The sequence below is a fragment of the Mya arenaria genome, chromosome 9, assembly GCF_026914265.1.
Source record: "Mya arenaria isolate MELC-2E11 chromosome 9, ASM2691426v1".
Taxonomy (NCBI): Eukaryota; Metazoa; Mollusca; class Bivalvia; order Myida; family Myidae; genus Mya; species Mya arenaria.
Window position 1 is genome coordinate 60631308 of NC_069130.1, and position 19198 is coordinate 60650505.

General features: G+C 38.4%; 2 protein-coding genes across 5 annotated transcripts in view; both read left to right on the plus strand.

Moving 5' to 3' along the window:
• LOC128246895 (uncharacterized) overlaps positions 1-19198 on the plus strand; it is a 39639-nt gene that overhangs the window by 9768 nt on the left and 10673 nt on the right. The window lies entirely within an intron of this gene.
• Positions 1-19198, plus strand: part of LOC128246894 (uncharacterized) — a 30341-nt gene that overhangs the window by 8480 nt on the left and 2663 nt on the right. For 2 of the 4 annotated variants that reach the window (XM_052965427.1, XM_052965428.1), the window contains exon 2: positions 17927-18100. In XM_052965427.1, the coding sequence (XP_052821387.1) occupies positions 17927-18100 (174 nt within the window). Of the gene's footprint in view, positions 1-16946; positions 17051-17705; positions 18101-19198 lie in introns of those variants that run through there. The other 2 variants (XM_052965425.1, XM_052965424.1) reach the window with 2 other exon arrangements.

Here is a 19198-nt window from a genome sequence, read left to right on the forward strand (position 1 = left end):
TATTCCGTCTTGACCTCAGGGTCATGTCTTACTACTCAATTTTGTGAGAAAACGCAATAGTCCACCCTATGTTTTCTTGTTATCAAATTTTGTGTCTTGGAATGTTCTACAGCAGCCAGTTACTTGTTTTTCAATTGGGACTGTTTTAAAGTAAGAAGCCAGGTTAGTGTCTAAATGAAACATATATTAAAAATAACTGTGGTCTCACACCACATAGCATGCAATTCTAAAAATAGGCTTTTTTGGTTTCCCCAAGTCTGAGGTGGTAAGCGCTTATTAAAATGTATTGTGAATCTGGTTACAACCGGTGTTTGCCTTATTTCTAAACGACATTTGCAACAAAATGACAGCTATTAAATGTGAACAAACAATAATTACAGAACAAATTGATTAAACTTGAAAGTTGTGTTATGGTAAAAATCTTATTTATATATATAAATGTAACTGTGTTCGGTATAATAAAATAAATATTGCATGGTTTCCAGTGTGACAGTACATATTGTCAACATTCGGGTAAATATATATATAATGACATATTTTGGGATATTACTCAGGACAAAAAAATTGTACATATATGCTTAAGAAGACTTTATATCAAAGTAATAGCACTGTTTTTGTCATAGTTTAGGGATAGAGTTTCTATCCTATTTTTATCAGAAATTAAACAGCTTTTTATGTAATTTATTTTCTGATATGTGTGATACCTGTTTTTTTCCATTTATTGTGATTTCTGATGTTAAAGCTGCACTCTCACAGATTGAACGTTTTGACAACTTTTTTTATTTTTTGTCTTCTAACGAACAAGTTTTTGCGTAAATATCCGCAAACCAATGATAAAAGACTTCCGACAAAAGATCAGATCACAGTTTTTCAAATTCCGTCCCCAAAACGATGTTTTATGCATTTTTATTTAACCGTTAGTAATGGTTTAAGCCATAAAACATTAAATTTGGAATGGAAATATGAAAATCTGCGATCTGATCTTTTCTCAGCAGTCTTTCATCACTGGTAAGCAGATATTTACACACAAAAAATCTAATTCGAAGACAAAATTTTAAAAAAAAGTTGTCAAAACAGTAAATCTTTGAGAGCGCAGCTTTAAGTAACAGCAAAACTTTTACTGCATTTTGATATTTTCCTCCATAATCAAATGTTTGCAGAAATGACAACCTCAAATATGTGGATTTTTCTTTATTTTATATCAATGCTTTAAAGGAAAACAATCAAAAGCAAAAAGTACTTGCTTTTGTTCATGTACAATCAGGAAAGTTATTAACAACTTCTAAACTTGACAATCATGTACATTACACTGCTTAATTAAGACCATGTAGTAGTAACTTTCAATCCATTCTTTTTCAAAAGATTATCAGTTATTCTTAGTATAAGCCTTAAATATATTTTAGCATTAACTTATTCATTCACTTATGTTGCCCTCCACATTCAAATGATAAAACATTTGAAAATTGTAAGGCTCACTTTTGTTTTCATTTTCAATTAAAAAAAATTCATGCATTTTTTCTGTTACTTTTTTTATATATTTGTTTTCTAATTACAGACTTATTCTACAATTATACTATAAACGAAACACTTATGTGATGGAAATATAGTGCAGATATTGAAATGTGCTTTAAAAAATATACTAGTTACTAGTTTTTGAAAATGGAAATAAACCCCTTAAATCTTTTGGTTTGAAAAAATGAAGTTGAGTAATGTGCTTATGTTTGACCCTTCCCTCAATGGGCAATTTATTGCATTCATATTTTTTACAAAAAACTTCCTTAACTTTTATTTTATTTGTATTTTTTTTCTGTGTAAACAATATAGTTTTTTTTCAAATGTGATAATGCTTTTGACATGTGATATTAAAAATAACTGTTTTATTTACTGTTAATCAGGGATTATACTCATGCATTTGGTCAAAGGAATGTTTTACTGATGCTGCAGTTAAATCAACATATTTTATGAAATGGATAGTGTTGAAGTTAAATCTTCAAATATGAGTATTGAATGTTATTGTTACAAGAATATAAACTCATCTTTTACTCTCTTTTTTAAAATGTCTTCAGTATCAGCTGAATGCTCATGTTTTATCCTCATAATTATATGCTACCTAGTTTTTGTTAATAATAATTGATAATTTGTCTACTGCAACATAACTGTATGCATTTCACATTACTCATTTACAATGGCCATGTGCATATTTATCTTATATTTTATAGCTTTAGTATATAAATGTATGTAGATAGTGTATCTATGTAAATTAAGGACTCATAAATAAACTGTGAAATACTTACTGCTTGCTTTATGGAAGGTGTGAAAGACCAATAATTATAAGGATTTACATCTGGTAATAGGAACCATTTCCTTGACACTACTTAGCCATATTTTTCACTATGGTCTTAATTAAGCACCAGTCAATTGTAACCACGCCCGCCCCGCCCAAGGTCCGGGGGTATACCGGGGATAGCCGGGGAAATGGGCCATGTTTTTACCTTTCGGGTGTATTTGTTCAAAGGAATGTTTTACTAATGTTGCAGTTATGAAATGGATACTTTAGTCTTAATAATGCACCAGTCAATTGTAACCACGGCTCCCCCAGGTCCGGGGAATAGCGGGGAGGTTGAATTTCGGTCCAGCCAACCCCGGCTAAAATCCCCTCCCTGTGGGTATGAACAGATGGTAAAATCCCCGCCAAATGCCCCTGTAACCCAGGGACCCTAGGTAAGGCCCATTCCCCGCTATATTGAAAGCGAAGACAAAACCACCGCATTCAACCGGCACTCCGGTGCCACCCGAAAGGTCAAAACAAGGCCCATTTCCCGGGCTATCCCCGGTATACACCCGGACCTGGAGGGCGTGGTTACAATTGACTGATGCATTACTAATCAAAATACTAAGAGACCATGCAAAGTACAGTGTGTAAATACCAGTGATGGGCAATCGGCTTGGATTTTTATAATCGATTAATCGGAGACCCTGATCGATTGATTATCCGATTAATCGGCTGTAATCGGACAGTATCACAAAAGCATCATTTTCTGAAGTATATAACAATAAGGACCTTAGTTTTAATTTCTAATGCTTCAGTCAGAAAACAGGTATTATTTCTGGCATATATATTGAATAATGGGGGGGGGGTAGCTACAATAATGAGCGATCAGGGATACTTTTTTTTATTATTTTGACATTTCTTATGTATCCCTGTAACGCTACAACTCTCTACCATTTAACAACGGGCGAAATGATATACTGTAAAGTATTCCCTATTATTACTTAGACCAAACCTAGCTTACCATTAACTTTAGGGAAAGCACACGTGAGGTCTTTTATTAAGCAGTATATCAAAGTACGTCTTGCTTCTTCTACAGCTGATCTCGAACTGACGTCACCACTTCATGTGTAAACAGGTCAAAGAGTGCACTCGCACTACACTCTCCCCCTGTTTCTTTTGTTGGGACGGCACCGGGGTCTGTAGAAGGCTGATCAAGTCATAAGTATCTGACAAGATCACTGCTAGGGCTGGTCCAACCAGTAAGTTGAACGAGCCACTGACGACTACCAAAATATCTACATCAGTAAATATTTACTTCCAGCACTTCTGATTGAGGCTACTTGAAGTAACCAACTGCAACTAGGTGTTATGGGCTTAACTTTTGTAAACCCATCTACTTCACCTTCCCCCTCCCACCTAGAAGAAAAGGAAGGCAGCTAATCCTGTATTTCAGGATACTGCTTACAGCCGCTGACTATAAGTGTTGGCTGTCATTGATACTTCATGCCCCCCTGGATCCCATGTCCTGCTTTCTGCTGTTGTTGGAGAAGCCTGAGTATCAGGCTCAGTTGAAAAGGCTACTTCAGAGACAGCTATTTGCTGAGAGCCCACTCTGTCCACCAGCTTGCCACTGTCGTCACAGACATGGTGTTGTTGCTCTGTAATGTATTGAGCACTCGCTGATCCCCTGTGCACAATCTCACTCTGTATCATTGAGCCCTCCGGCCACGAGATACTATGTGCCCGTTGTGTACTACCCAATGTGGCTGTAGCCCCCACTCCCTGACAGACGCTCCCGGATGCTGGGTTCACGAAGGCGCGACCTTCCCCAACCTCAGCCTTCTGCGCTGTCATCGGGACTACATCTACCTCCCGGGAAAATGAACCCCATTGGTTGTCAGCCCTCACACAATACTTACAACCCCCACAAGGCAGATCTTCAACTGCAACTCCTGCTACATATGAATTGCAGTGACCAGGGTGTGGCATACGAGAAAGTGCATCTGCATTTCCATGCTTTTTCCCTGGTCTATACCCCAAGATCATGTTGAACTGAGCCAACTCCTCAATCCAACGAGCTAGCTGACCCTGTGGTTCCTTGAAATTCAACAACCAAGTCAAACTTGAGTGGTCGGTGCGGACCTTAAAAGGTCTTCCAAGCAAATAATGTCTATACTGCCGAGTAAATCTTACAACTGCTAACAGCTCTTTTCTCGTGGTGCAGTACCTTCTCTGCTCTTTTGTTAGAGCATAACTACCGTAAGCAACAACGTGTTCAGCGCCATTCTGCATTTGCAAAAGTTCTGCGCCAATAGCGTTGTTTGATGCGTCACAATCTAGAACAAACTCTCCAGTTTGTTTAGGGAGAGCAAGGACTGGAGGGTTTACCAATGCCTGCTTTAGTAGATCAAACGCATTTTGCTGTTCGTCACCCCACTGGAACTTATGTTTTCCCACAACCGCGTAGAGCGGTTCACCTAACTTTGAGAAATCCTTAATAAAGCTCCGGAGATAGTTAGCTAATCCCATGAAGCGCTCAACGTCTTTTGAGCACTCTGGAACGACCCAGCTAGAAACTGCTTCGGTATCAGCAGAAGTCATAGCCAAGGTACCGCCGCTAACTTTTCTGCCAAGAAACTCCACTTCCTGCTGGAGAAACTCACATTTCTTTGGTTTAAGTTTCAGACCATGAAGTCTAAAACGCTGCAATGTATCACTCAGATTCACTAAGTGATCTTCAAAGGTCTTCCCCAACACAAGGATGTCATCTAGGAAGGCGAGGACAGTTTTCCAGGTCAAACCACGCAAAACCAGGTTCATAACCCTAGCATAGGTGGCGGGGGCATTGCAAAGGCCGAACCCATTTTTACATGCTCAAACAGGCCCCACTTTGTAAGAAAAGCCGTCTTTTTGCGGTCCTCGGGCTTAATGGACACCTGCCAGTAGGCCGAATTAGCGTCTAGCTTTGAAAACCAAACGTTTCCGGCAAGTGTGTCTAGACAATCATCAACAAGAGGGAGGGGAAAAACATCCTTAACTGTTACATTGTTAACAGCCCGATAATCAATGCACCACCGAACGCTGCCATCCCGCTTACGAATGAGCACCGGTGACGATGCCCAATCGGAAGTGGATTCTTCAATTACACCAGCTTGCAACATCTTCTTTAGATGTGCCTCCTCTTCTTCAGCAAATGCAGGGGGCGTCCTACGAAGACGCTGCTTGATGGGTTTGGCGTTACCAGTGTCAATACCATGCTCGATGTCGGTAAATGAACCAAGATCAAACTCATCTTTAGCAAACACGTCTTCATAGGTGGTCAAGAGCTGCGCTAATGCAACTTGTTGTTCAGCTGTCAAGTGTCTGATAGATGCATCAAACATCGCCTGGAGGTGCTGTGGCACCTGGACCTTTACATCAGATAAAGACTGGGCACTCGTGATATCCGAATGAGTGTCTTTATCTTTTGGGGCGACAGAGCAAATGGTATGCTCCATCAATTCGGCGGGATAGGCCCTACCCACCTCTCTTCCTTTTCTAAGGAGTTGGTACCTGTCGCTTGCATTGACAATACACATAACTGGCTTGGTGCCAGCATTGCGCACTATCCTAGGACCAAAAACCTTACCATCTTCACAAGGCTCTACAAAGTAGTCTGGCATTTCAGTACTTATCACACAATCTACTTTTGCTACTGAGTTAGGAGGAATGACACGGCGCTTTGCAACTGTCACACGAGCGACAATAGGTGCACCATCTATCTTACCAGAGTTTAAGGTAATCTCGTAGCCCTCATAGTTGAGCGTACCCTTACCCATGTTGAGTATAGCATTACCTTGCTTCATGAGGTCCACCCCAAAGAGCATGTCTTGCTCAATGGGGGCGACATAAATTGGACCTATATGGCGGTGCTTGCCTATTAACAGCTTCACATCATCAGCAATGAAACCTTGCATAGACATTTTCCGACCGGCAGTGTCAAGCCTCACATCACGAAGCTTATTTGGGGGTCTTTTAAGATTGGCAAAAACCCTGTCTGAAATAATCGTTACCTCAGCAGCGGAGTCGACGATGGCGTCTACCCATACATTACCCACACAGACAGGTATTGTGAATGCTGACATGGATTTCAACAAACACACCTTGATGGGAGGCTCAAACTCTTTGTCTGTAACTCTACCAATAGCTGGCAGAGGCCCTGGAGACGAACAAGGAGCAGGGATCTCCCCTTGTTCTTCTGGCTGGATGTCATTAGTGGTCTCATTTAATGAAACAATGACTGCCGATGTGCCATCTGGTAGTGCACTGGATGGTACAGTCTCATTTGAAACAAGTTTGCTACTTACCTCCTTTCGCTCGGCTGAGCTTGAGCCGGAGTCTTGCTGGGTCGAGGTTCGGCTCCCTGTCCCGACCCTTTTGCGTTTAAAAGAAAGGACTTGAATTCTTTTTTGTGTGGACATTCGGCAATCCTATGAGATTTGCTATCACATACGTAGCAACTAAAAGTACCTCTGGGTTTGTTGAACCGTTGCGGAGATGGACGCTGCTGAGTGAAGGGCCTAGTTTCACCAAGCCGCTTCACCTCTTCTCGTAGACTCTGTATTTCGGTCTGTAGTTTGCTCATGTCTAACGCAGGTCCAGAAGGATTCTGAACGGCGTAGACATTTGCTACCTCCTCGTCATAATCTACTACTGTATGAATAGATTTTTTCTTACCCATAGCACTCTTGGAATGCTGAAACAACCTTATGTTATTCATGGCCTCTTCAATGGTTGTATACTTACGCATGAAGGTGCTATGCCCAGCTTCTCGATCTTGCAGGCCTTGACAGAAGCGGTCTATCGCCTGCTGGTTTGTGAAGGTCTCCGGCAGTGACCGGAAAGCTTCAGCCGCTAACTCTTGTACCCTATCTGCCCAGTCTTCCATACACTCACCTTTTTCCTGGGAAGCGTCAGCGAACTTGGCTTGCGCAGAGGCGGGAAACTCTGAGCCGAACCGCTCCTTAAGTTTGCTCAATAAAGAACGGTAAGGCATTTGTGGACTGCATTGAAGCAATCGAGCACATTTGTCGAGTGCCTTCCCTGACAAACAATGTAATAAGCAGAGTTTACAATCATCTGTACTCCAGCCAAATGATTGCGCACACTGCTGAAACTTCATTTCAAATGAATGCCAGCTCGATTTACCATCATATACCAGAGATTTAGGTATATCCTTCAATGCATGACTACCCTTGCGCACAGAGTGGCCATGAGGGGACGCCTGTACTACCTCTTGGGGGTATTCCGCATGTTTTTGCGAAATATGGTCCTTATCAGGCAAGGAGGAGTGTAACTTGACTTGCTTACTCTTTATCATTGGGGCTTGTCTAGTGTCGGACTCATCAGTAGATGAATCAAGACGGTGAAGGGACAGGAGTTTGGAGTGAGGTAACCGACTGCTTTTATGCATACGTACCTTTTTCTGTCGGGTACTGTATGAGAGAGGGATACCAGACGCTGACTGGACATCCTCGTCACTGTCGCTTTCTCGCAGTCTACCCAGGTCCAACCTTTGTTGAACGGGGTACTGGGGTTTCAGCTGTTGTGGTGTTGGCATATACATATATAATAGTGGTGGGCCATTGGAACAGGGGCATTTGTCTGATTGTAAACACTGGGGCGTGGCAATGCATGATCAGATTTATAGTGCTGTGGGACACTAGGTAGCATTGATGTAAGTTGATCAATGCGGTCATTCAACTGCTTTTGTGCAGAGGCAACCAAGGTCTCAAACCCGTCAACCTCTGTCTCAATCTTTGAAACAAGAGGGGTGGTATGGGATGTTTGTACACCTAGAGGAGGTGGGCAGGTGTTGCCGACCAAGTCTCTGTTTGGGGTGAAATCCAACTCTTGCATGACAGTGTCCGGCAGTTTATGCCGAAGCATTGTCTGCAAACTTTCTGGTGTGAGATTGCCATAATGCTCACGCAAATCCACAATAGTAGATGCTAACCTTGGGCCAATATTTGGAATTGTCTGCAAGTCTTCAACAGACAAGAAGTTTACAAGCACTTTATTACTGGCCATGCTTACAAATCAAATGCTCCTGAGTAGAAGATTAACTTGATTGCAAAACTACCGACCTTGTTTGTCTTCTGTCCGGCTACTCTTCCCGTCCGAAAAGTTGCTAAGTTGCTGAAAAGGCCTCAAAAAACAAACAAAAGCAAACGAAGGGGCCGGGTTAGTGGCAGTCCATGGAGACTACGACGTAGAATCAAATAATCAACTGGTAAGACCAGAAGAAAATTAACAATGGCTAAAAATTGACGAAAAAATGTGGCTTCAAACGCGGGAAAATTCTCGAGGAAAATTTGCCAACAAAAGTTCCAGAATTTCAGCAACAATTGCACTGGAACGGCTTAATAAAACACCGCTGCCACCATTAAAGTATTCCCTATTATTACTTAGACCAAACCTAGCTTACCATTAACTTTAGGGAAAGCACACGTGAGGTCTTTTATTAAGCAGTATATCAAAGTACGTCTTGCTTCTTCTACAGCTGATCTCGAACTCTCCGTGATATGCGCGCGCACCAGTGACGTCACCACTTCATGTGTAAACAGGTCAAAGAGTGCACTCGCACTACAACTGTAATAATATGCATTGATGTTGAATAATAATGAGAAAGTTGTTCAATTTTTATCTGACAGTGATCTGAACTGGATTTAATTTGTCATTAGAGTTGTTATTTTCACATTAATATATTATGGGTCACGAATACCGTTATACATGTACACAACCAGTCAGATTTGTCCCAGATTTACCGATATCGGGATACTCGATAAACAATCGACACTTGTAAGTGTTTTATGATAACTTAACATGTTTTTTGGGCATACTGACATAACTTAATATGTGTTTAATAGTAGGCAATAATATTTTCGTAGAAATTTGAATTTATAACGGAGATAATTTCAAAATTTTGGCCGCAAGGATTCTCTGCGCAAGGACCGCTTGCTACTTTTTGCTTGGATGGTGGACGTCACGAGTCTGCCATATTTAAAAAAATCGTCAAAAGACTCGTTGACGGCCATTTAGGTGGACTGTGGGGAGGGGGGGGGGGGGGTGCTTGGTTACAATTGACTGGTGCATTAATTAAACCAGTTTTGAAAATTGAATTGAGAAAAATGAGACATTACACATTGGTTTTGAATGGCATTAGCTATTAAAAATAACGAGTAATTGGAAATTAAATAAGCAAAACTTTTCTCACGTATTCTCGGAGTTGATCTTCACGTTCATTTCAATATGTGAGCACAGCTGGGGTCGATCAAGCCTAGTTTCATAAGAATCTGGGCTTGAATGACCCTAACCATTTCGCTGGAATAATTTTCACTTGTCCAGCACCTGGACGACCGATATCAAGGGTAATCAAATATTTTTAGATCGATCCCCTGGCCGTCCGCCATCATAAAGCTATTTGAACGCAAAGAAAAACTAAATGAAAGTACTGTTAAAACTCAAAGTATCGGTTACTTCCCTTAGCTCTAAGTTACTGCGCTATATAAAGTTGGAAATTTACTGAATTCAAGCAAACTTTTTTTTTCGATTATTCGATTATGGAACGATGAGGTCGCCGATCGCCAAATTACGAATGTCTGCCGATATAATTGATTATCGGCGATCATCGGCCCAACACTAGTATATACCACGTTATAAATTACGTTATATATGTGCTTCGTCGGAAGGCAAAATTGCTTAAAATGAAGACTTAAATCAAAGATAACTTTTCATTAACAACACCATTTAAAATGAAACAAAGGGCAGCCTATGCCGCTTAAAGCGCCCCGCATTTGTTTTATTTCCAAATTTGATGAGGTAAAAAATAATGTTTTGACAGTGCTCCGTCAGACGGCTGAAAGGTTTGTCGAAGTGTTTTAAGAAACTAAACTCGCGATCAAAATTTGGTTAAAGAACGAAGGTAGGGCTCCGTAATCGGTGTGGACTGCGCTATGTTTCATTTACAATGGTGAAGAAATAGCAAAGTTATCTTTGTTTAAAGATTTTTTTCAAATCAAAATATTGCCTTCCGACGTAGCATTTATGACGCAATTTATCACGTGGTATACACACACTGAAAGTATGGACTGTACTGGACTGTAGACCCGATATAAAATAATTATTCAGCTGAAAAACACATTCAAAAAAGCCTCTTCGTCCTTGCCATAAAAAGCCTCTTCGTCCTTGCCATATGAATATTCATAAATTAAGGCTCTGTGCTTAACTTGAAAGAACATGTACTGAAAGGTTTGCGACTTGTTTATATAAAACAGCTAGTTGTTCTTGATGGCCCGAGAGGCCAAAAATGCCGGCCGCGATGTATTGTACAACATGTGTTTCATAAAAAGAACTACGATTCCGGCAATAACACTTCAAGCCCGTAGAGGCAGCGCCTTAGTTCATATTAATTAACAAGGTTCAAGTTCGATTACCAGGCAATTTACTTTGCCACTCTAGAATTGTTGCCTTTTTATTATAGAAATAACCTAAAATAGGTATTGTCTGATCTATAACTTTAGGAGCGTTAGTCGAATCATCATCAAATTTAGACAGAAAAAATGTGAGCATTCTATCTCATATAAGTTCGATAAAGAGCCATATTGCATCACTGGAGAGTAATCAACCTTAAAATACATAAAAAGCTTACATTGGTATTGTCCGATCAATGACTTTAGGAGCCATTTTCTAATCATCAACATAATATATATTATTTGGTTGTCGGATTAGCGCAGTGTTAGCGCATTCGCTTCTTACCTAAACGACCTAAGTTCGATTTCTGGCCTGGGCGATGGTGAGTTTGGTTTGTGGTCACCTTGCCGCACATTTTGTTTCCTCCGGTTTCCACCACAACACAAGACCGCACTCGTGCGTAACGGGGTCCCAACGAGAGTGATTAATTAAATGCTGTAATAACTTGTATCACAATCTTTGTAAAATACATGTAAATAAGTTTTTTCTAATCATCACCAAATTTTGTCAAAATGTGTATTGGTCAGGTTCGATAACAAGCAATGTCGCCTCCGTCACTCCAGAGTTATGAACCTGGTATTGGCAAAAAATACTAACAGTGTACGCTCCAAAAAGTTTCATTTAATATAATTTTTTTACACTCTGAATTTGAAGAAAAAGGTCCTACTTCACATTTAATAATCCTAATAATCATATGTTCACATTAAATTTGTATTAACTAAACAAATTCGCTCAGAAAATACGTATTTGCGTACCTGAAGTCAGTGATTATTTGTGGTGTTCGGTCAAGACGGTCATGTTTTTGTGAGCTCTCGGAAAATTGGAAATAACTTAAAAAATATCGTTCGCAGAGTAATATAAAATAGATTTGTGATTGTGTTAGTGATTGTAGAATCGTGTTTTGTAGATACTTTCGTAAGAAAATGGATTAATTGGCTTTTGTGGTCATTTATTTGCAAAACAATGGAATGGAATGGACAATTGACTGGACAATAGCCGGCATTTTAGTGAGCGATGGTCACGGAGTAGTGGACAGCTGTTTTGTGCAAATGTTCAATATGGATACTAAGCCGGTACATTGTTGATAATACCAATACACGATCACACAAACACTGACTTTTGATCTGTATTTACATTCAAAACTAAGAAACGTTTACGTTCATATATTTCAAAATGGGAATCTCAGTACAACAGTGGCGTGCCAAAATAGGAACTTTCAGCCAGCCATCAAAGTCTAAAATGTCTTTCCAGACATTAAAGCCCCTTGGTCTGTCATTAGGCATAAGGTTGGTGCTCTTTTATCTGCTGTTGGCACAATGTGTAGAACCACATCCCGGACCCCCAAAAGCAGGTCGCAGCGGCAACACAGCACGAGATCGTAATGAGGCTATCGGACCGGAAGTGGAAATACCTTCGTCGCAGACCCGGTCGTCACGCGCATCCTTGAGGTCTAGTAGCCAAATGACTTTAAAAGACATGCTTCTACCTGTCGACTTCCGGGATCCAGCGGGGATCTCGGATACTGACAACCCGGAGACGGATATCAGCGGCAACCGTGGTGACCTCGGGGACTTGAACGTAGGCCTGCTACTACTAGAGATACGTCAGGATGTAAAACAAATCAACACCAAATTTGATACATTGGAACAAAAAGTTAGCGAGTTAAAAGCGGAAAACAGGGAATTAAAGAAACAAAATGATAGCCTAGTGCTTTCTGTTAATAATCTCTCTGAGCGTTTAAACCAAGTTGAACTCAGTTCTTCAACATATCAAAACAAACAGGAACAACTTGAAACTCAAGCAAAACGGAATAATCTGAAGGTTTTCAATATACCAGAAGATCAAAACGAAACTAGATCTATTATATTAGATAAATTAAGGTCAATTTTAACTGAGCAATTAAACTTAAATGCGGAATCAATCCTATTTGATGACGTGTTCCGGATACCGTCAAGAACCGGAAGCCGCCCAATTATTGTGCGTTTCGCACTTCTTCAAGACCGTGATCGGGTACTGTCGGCCTTCCGGGAGAAGCGACGCGAGGTTGAACTCGATTTCAGGATCGGCGAAGATTTACCACCTAGAATTGCGCGGGCGAGGTCGGGGTTGTATCCTTTCTTCAAACAATGCATTGCAGAGAGGAAACGCGCTCACTTCAAACATGATAAACTTGTAGTGGAAAATACAGTGTATGAATTCGACGAAACTCAGAAAAAGCCCGTCCCTGTTAAGAAATAGGGGTGTGGCCAAGGCCCAAAATACATATCATTTGATCGCCATTTGAAACTATGTTCTCTTAATATAAGAGGTCTATGTAAATTTGTAAATGATTTAGATTTTGTGAATTATGTTAAACAATTTGACATTATTGCTTTGTATGAGACTTGGCAATCAAAGCGTAATGAGTTTAATGATATTTTGAGTGGTTATTCAGTTTTTGAGAGTATTAGAACCCAACGAAAAGCTAGTATCCGTAATTCAGGCGGTGTACTAGTGATACTTAATGAAACTTTTTGTCAAACTGAAATGATCACGAGAATATATGAAGAGTTTAAGGACTGTATCGTTTTGTATGTGAAAAAGGATTTACTTTGCTTGCAAAAAGACCTTATAATGATATTTACATATGTATCACCGGAGGGTTCAGTCATTTATGAAAATGATGAAAATGACGGGATTTCCTTACTAAATGATAAACTTACACTTATTAAATCAGACTTTCCGGATATATTATTATTATTAGCCGGAGACTTAAATGCACGTGTAAAAGATATAATTGACTTCATTCCACAAGACAATGTTGACTATATTTATAATACAAAAACAGACTATCCTGGAGATGAGTTTTGTTTACCGCGTAGCACAAAAGACTTAGTGTTAAACAAATTTGGGTTATCACTTATTGAATTATGCTGTACCCATGACGTGCATTTATTAAATGGTCGTCTCTTTGATGACAAGGAGGGAAATTTCACTTGTATGGCTAATAACGGAAAAAGTGTGGTCGATTATATTGTTGCTTCAACTGAATTATTTGAGCATTTTTGTGACTTTGGTGTCGATGTAGCAGATTTTTCCGATCATTTCCCGCTCTATTGTACATTGAAAACCAACACGTTTAGACTACAGTGTCATGACGAAGGCGACCAGATTCGTAAGTACGTTAAGTACAAATGGCGCGACGAGTGTAAAGATAACTTTATGAGTAAATTTTCAACATTATACGAATCGTTCGTAAATAGTGTAGTAACAACAAATCCTGTTGATAAGCTAAGTGCATTTATAGATGTATTCAAAAACGCTGGTGAAGACATGTGTGTTAGGCAAAATGGGTCTTCGCGTATGACTGTTGAAAACGAGCAGCCGGACTGGTGGTGCAAAGCTTGTGATACGGCTAAACAGACAAAATACAAACTTTTACGTCGTTATCGAATATCGAACAATAGTGAAGATTTACAAAAGTATATTGACGCTAGAAATGCATTTAAAAATATATGCAGATCAAAAAAGGAGGCAGCGGAGAGATCTAACAGAGAAAAACTGATTGACTCTCGAAACAACCCGAAAGAGTTCTGGCGGCAAGTTAAGAAATCGAATAAAATAAATGTTGTAAAAGATAACAATATATCATCTGAAACATGGGTAGAATACTTTTCAGACTTATATAGTGAAACAAATATTGTTTACACACAAGATGAACAAAACGCGTTTGAGGAGCTTGCACGTGATATAAATGCAAATGAACTAGAAAGGGAGATAACTAACGATGAAATACTATTAGGTATAACTACGTTAAAAAAAGATTGTAGCCCTGGAAATGACGGATTATGCATAGAAATGTTTAAGAATACCAGTGGAATTATTTTACCGTATTTACGGGAATTATTTAACAATATATACGATAGCGGTGTATTCCCTGTTGAATGGAGCGAGAGTATCATTGTACCGTTGCACAAAAAGGGATCTAAGGACGAGCCAAATAATTACAGGGCGATTTCGCTTATTTCAAGCATAAGTAAAATATTTACCAATATTTTAAATAAGAGACTATCACGGTGGTGTGAAGATAACGGAGTTGTGAGCGAATCTCAGGCTGGGTTTCGAAAGAAATACTCGACAATAGACAATATTTTTAATTTACATGCTGTTATTCAAAAATACTTGTGTCGAAAGAAGGGGAGAATGTACGTTTTTTATATCGACTTTTTCAAGGCCTTTGACTCCTGTATACACGAGAACTTATGGAGAAGCTTATCAAGAAAAGGCATACAAGAGAACAGTAAATTCCTGATAATATTTCAGTGTATGTACAGGAACTTGAAATCATGTGTAAAGGTTAAAAACGGACTGACGCGGTACTTTAAATGTTCAATAGGCACAAAACAGGGCTGTGTAAGTTCTCCGATGATTTTTTCATTGTTTATTAATGATCTAGTCGAGTTCCTAAAGCTGAAATGCGAGTCTGGAATTTACATAAATGACAACATTGATGATATGTATGCTTTCATGTTTGCTGATGACGTAGCAGGTGTTGCAGACACAAAACAAAATTTACAAAGACAAATAAATTACATTGAAGAGTTTTGTAACATAACTGGGATGAAAATCAACATTGACAAATCCAAGGTTATGGTATTCAGACGAGGTGGACAACTTAGAGCATATGAAAAATGGTACTATAACGGAAACCAAGTTGACGTAGTTTCATGTTATAAGTATCTCGGGGCGTTTTTTACGCCTACATTATCATGGACTAAAACTCAAGATACACTTAGACTGCAGGCTACGAAGGCAGTGTCAAATATATATGCGTTTCAGAAACGTTTTGGATACTTTCAGTTGAAGGATGCATTCAAACTGTTTGATTCGATAGTTGCACCTATATTGTGTTATTCATCTGAGTTATGGGGATATTGTCATATTGAAAATGTCGAACGTGTACATACAAGCTTTTGTAAATATATAGCATGTCTAAATAGAAATGTTTCTAACTGTTTAGCGTTGAGCGAGTGTGGAAGACTTCCTTTAAATGTGATATATATGACTCGTTGTGTAAAGTATTGGACAAAACTGATAAGCATGCCTAACTATAGGTACCCTAAAAACTGTTATCTAATGCTTCGCGAGTTAGACGGTGCTGGCAAGACAACATGGGCCACAGGAGTGAAAATACTTTTATTCGAACATGGTTTCGGTTTTGCATGGATCGCTGGCGAAGTAGGAAATATAACAAATTTTATTGTGCTATTTAAAAGCAGACTTAAAGACTGTGCAATGCAGAAGATGCAGGGATTTGTTGATTCTTCTCCGAAAGCGCTGCACTACAGACATTATAAAAGTCTTTTAAACCCAGAAAGATACCTTTCCATGGATCTACCATTCATATTGAAAAAGACGTTTTCTAATTTCCGTTGCTCTAGTCACGTATTGCAAATTGAAAAAGGCCGACACGATAACATTGATCGGGACTTCAGGTTTTGTCCTTATTGTTTGAAACGAAATATCTATGTTATAGAGGATGAATACCACTTTTTATTACTCTGTCCGTTGTATAATGATGTTAGACAAACGTACTTGTATGACCAACTTGAAAATAGAATGATAACGCTTCGCTTGTTTTACAAACTATTATCAGACTACAATAGGCGAAGTGTTATATTGGTTGCACACTATATTGCAAAGGCTTTTGCTATTCGAGAGGAATTCATTCGTGATCGATAGTTTTCTATCATAGTTATATTTTCCTGATATATTTGTATTATACAGTTTTATATTTATACTACTTATATATGCATAACTCTGTCACCACTATTATGTAATTCTCTGATATTTGTATTTTGGGCCGGAGGCCTTGTACTACAATAAACATTATGTTATGTTATGTTATGTATGTTATGTCAGTATGTCTTTTAAAGTAGAAATTATCATGACTTACGTACATGCATGATACTAGTTGACATGAAAAAACATGGTAAAAGAGACACCTTTTTTGCTTGAATGAGCTCATTCATGGGAAGGTCTAAGGTACAATGAATGACACGATGATTTATAATAACAAATGGAAATCATCCTCTACCACCTTATAAATGCAAACACAATGAATTAGGTTTTAACATGCATTTTCAAATAATTTAAGTAACCACTGAAGTGGCCACTGAACTAAATCACATATTCGTTTTGTGTATGCATAACACAAGCATCGTCTCGTTTGAATGCTTGGACACAGTGGAACATTGTTGAACATTACATTGATAATCAGAAACAATGGTTCGTATAAAAGATTAGTGAGACTACTGACGTACCAAACTGTTAAAACTCAGTGAATATATTAAACGTAATACATGTTTAAGTTTTATTTATACATAACTAAGGATTCTTAGTTAACTTTAAGATGTGAGTGAAAAAGGACACGTGTAGCAAAAGTTGCTTTCAAGCCTTTTTATTATACGAGTACATAAGCAATTTAAAACGTATGAGTCCCAATGCATAAGTGAGTGTTTGTCCAAGATGGACATAGTGGTAGTCCAAGGACTGTTGAATGCGAGTGAGAATCCTACATACATAATTATAAAAATTAAACCATCGCAATGATCAAACTATTGCCTCATGATGCATAATGATTGTCTAACCAAGCAAGTTATATGTTGGGTGTTGAAAGGTCTCGTATGTAATGATGTTTGCTATGTCACGTAAAGTACGGCTGTCAGAACTAGTAGTGGCCGTATACACAACGTAGCATCGGTTAACATTTCATCTTAGTTGCAAAATGCTGTATAGTCTGTTTGATTTAAAGAATAACAATATTTTAACAATATATTAGGAGTCAGATATTAGGTAGAAAGTGGTCCAGTGGTAAAATCGGTCAGCTGTCTATTGCTGATTTTGTGGGTACGAGCCCAAGTAAGGGCAGGTTTTCACGGCCTCTTTAGTGGACACAGTATTGGTTTCTGTCCAGGAAACATTCTCAAAAGTGATTCATATCAGCTATAAGCTGCCTTTACAAACACGAAAACGAACTAGGACTTTTAAATAAGTTGACATTTTAACGAGGATGCTTGAATATGAATAAAGCCAATAATATAATAATTGAAATTGACACGAGAACAATTGTTTCATATAAGTACATTTTTCTTAAATGTTCAGGACTGTCAGAAGGTCTGATGTGCTATTTCTGTGGAGATACAGGTGATCATAACAACTGCGAAAACCCTTCCACATACATCTTGGCCAGACAGGGTAAAGGCAAACCAACAACGCAGAAGAACTGCACATCCCCGTACGGTGAAATGTGTGTCATCGAAATATTTTCTAGCGTCGGTAAGTAGTGTTGGGAATGTAACCGATCAATGGTCGATTATTAATCGATTTAATCATTATTAAAATATCTTTGATCATCATATTTAAGGCAAACAGATACAGTACATGTACCAGTTTTAAGCTCCAAAGTTACCTTACAATATTATTTAAACATTTCTTTGAATAAATTACATTATTTATTCAGAACGCAACTATCCTTTAGTGTTAACAAGTTATTATTACAGAACATGAGACCACAGGCTCTATTTTTTGTCTTACATTTAGTAGTGTGTACATGTACATGTGTAAAATAAACACAAAGAAAGATATCAATTTCTTTTTAATAATCAGTCAATAACAAGTATTACAGTATAACAGTTGAATATTCTATATGTTTTTTAAAATAAAACATTTTCTTTCAGAAAACTGAGAAAACTAAATTCTTTCATGGTTAGAACTAAACGGTAACATGTTTTAAGAATCACTTTTAAACCACAAACATGGGAAGATGAGAACCAATATTTTAGCAGTTAACTTACAAAAACAAATTGTAATAAGGTTATATAGTGACTTACTGACTTGATAAGAATATGACTTCTATAATCGATTGTTCAAATTTCACTATCGATTGTCGCCGACGTAGGCCTTTCCGATTAATTGTCGATTATAATCGATCATCGACACAACACTATCGGTAAGGCAGATTATTGTGCTTATTACCAGAAATCTACACACATCTACACAGTGTACCAACTGACGTTACTCATAGCATAGACTTTTGATAAATAATGCTATGTTTTAATATTAACTTATCTATCAGATATATTGCCATAACATTTTGATAATGATATATGATAGTGTCTGCGTGTACAACACGATATATTTTTAAAGTCAAACATATTTTGAATGCATGGGCGTATCTCCTGTACGCAAATCTTTGTACGCATTCGTTTGAATCCTTTTCCAAATTTAATATGATAATTATATATGTATGATGTGTTGATTAAACTATTCGTTTATGCTTATCTGTACCTCTTTAAACGTATTATGGTATGAATCAGTCATATACCCCTCCCTAATGTGTATTGTCTTAAATATTTCTACCAATGAGTGAAAATA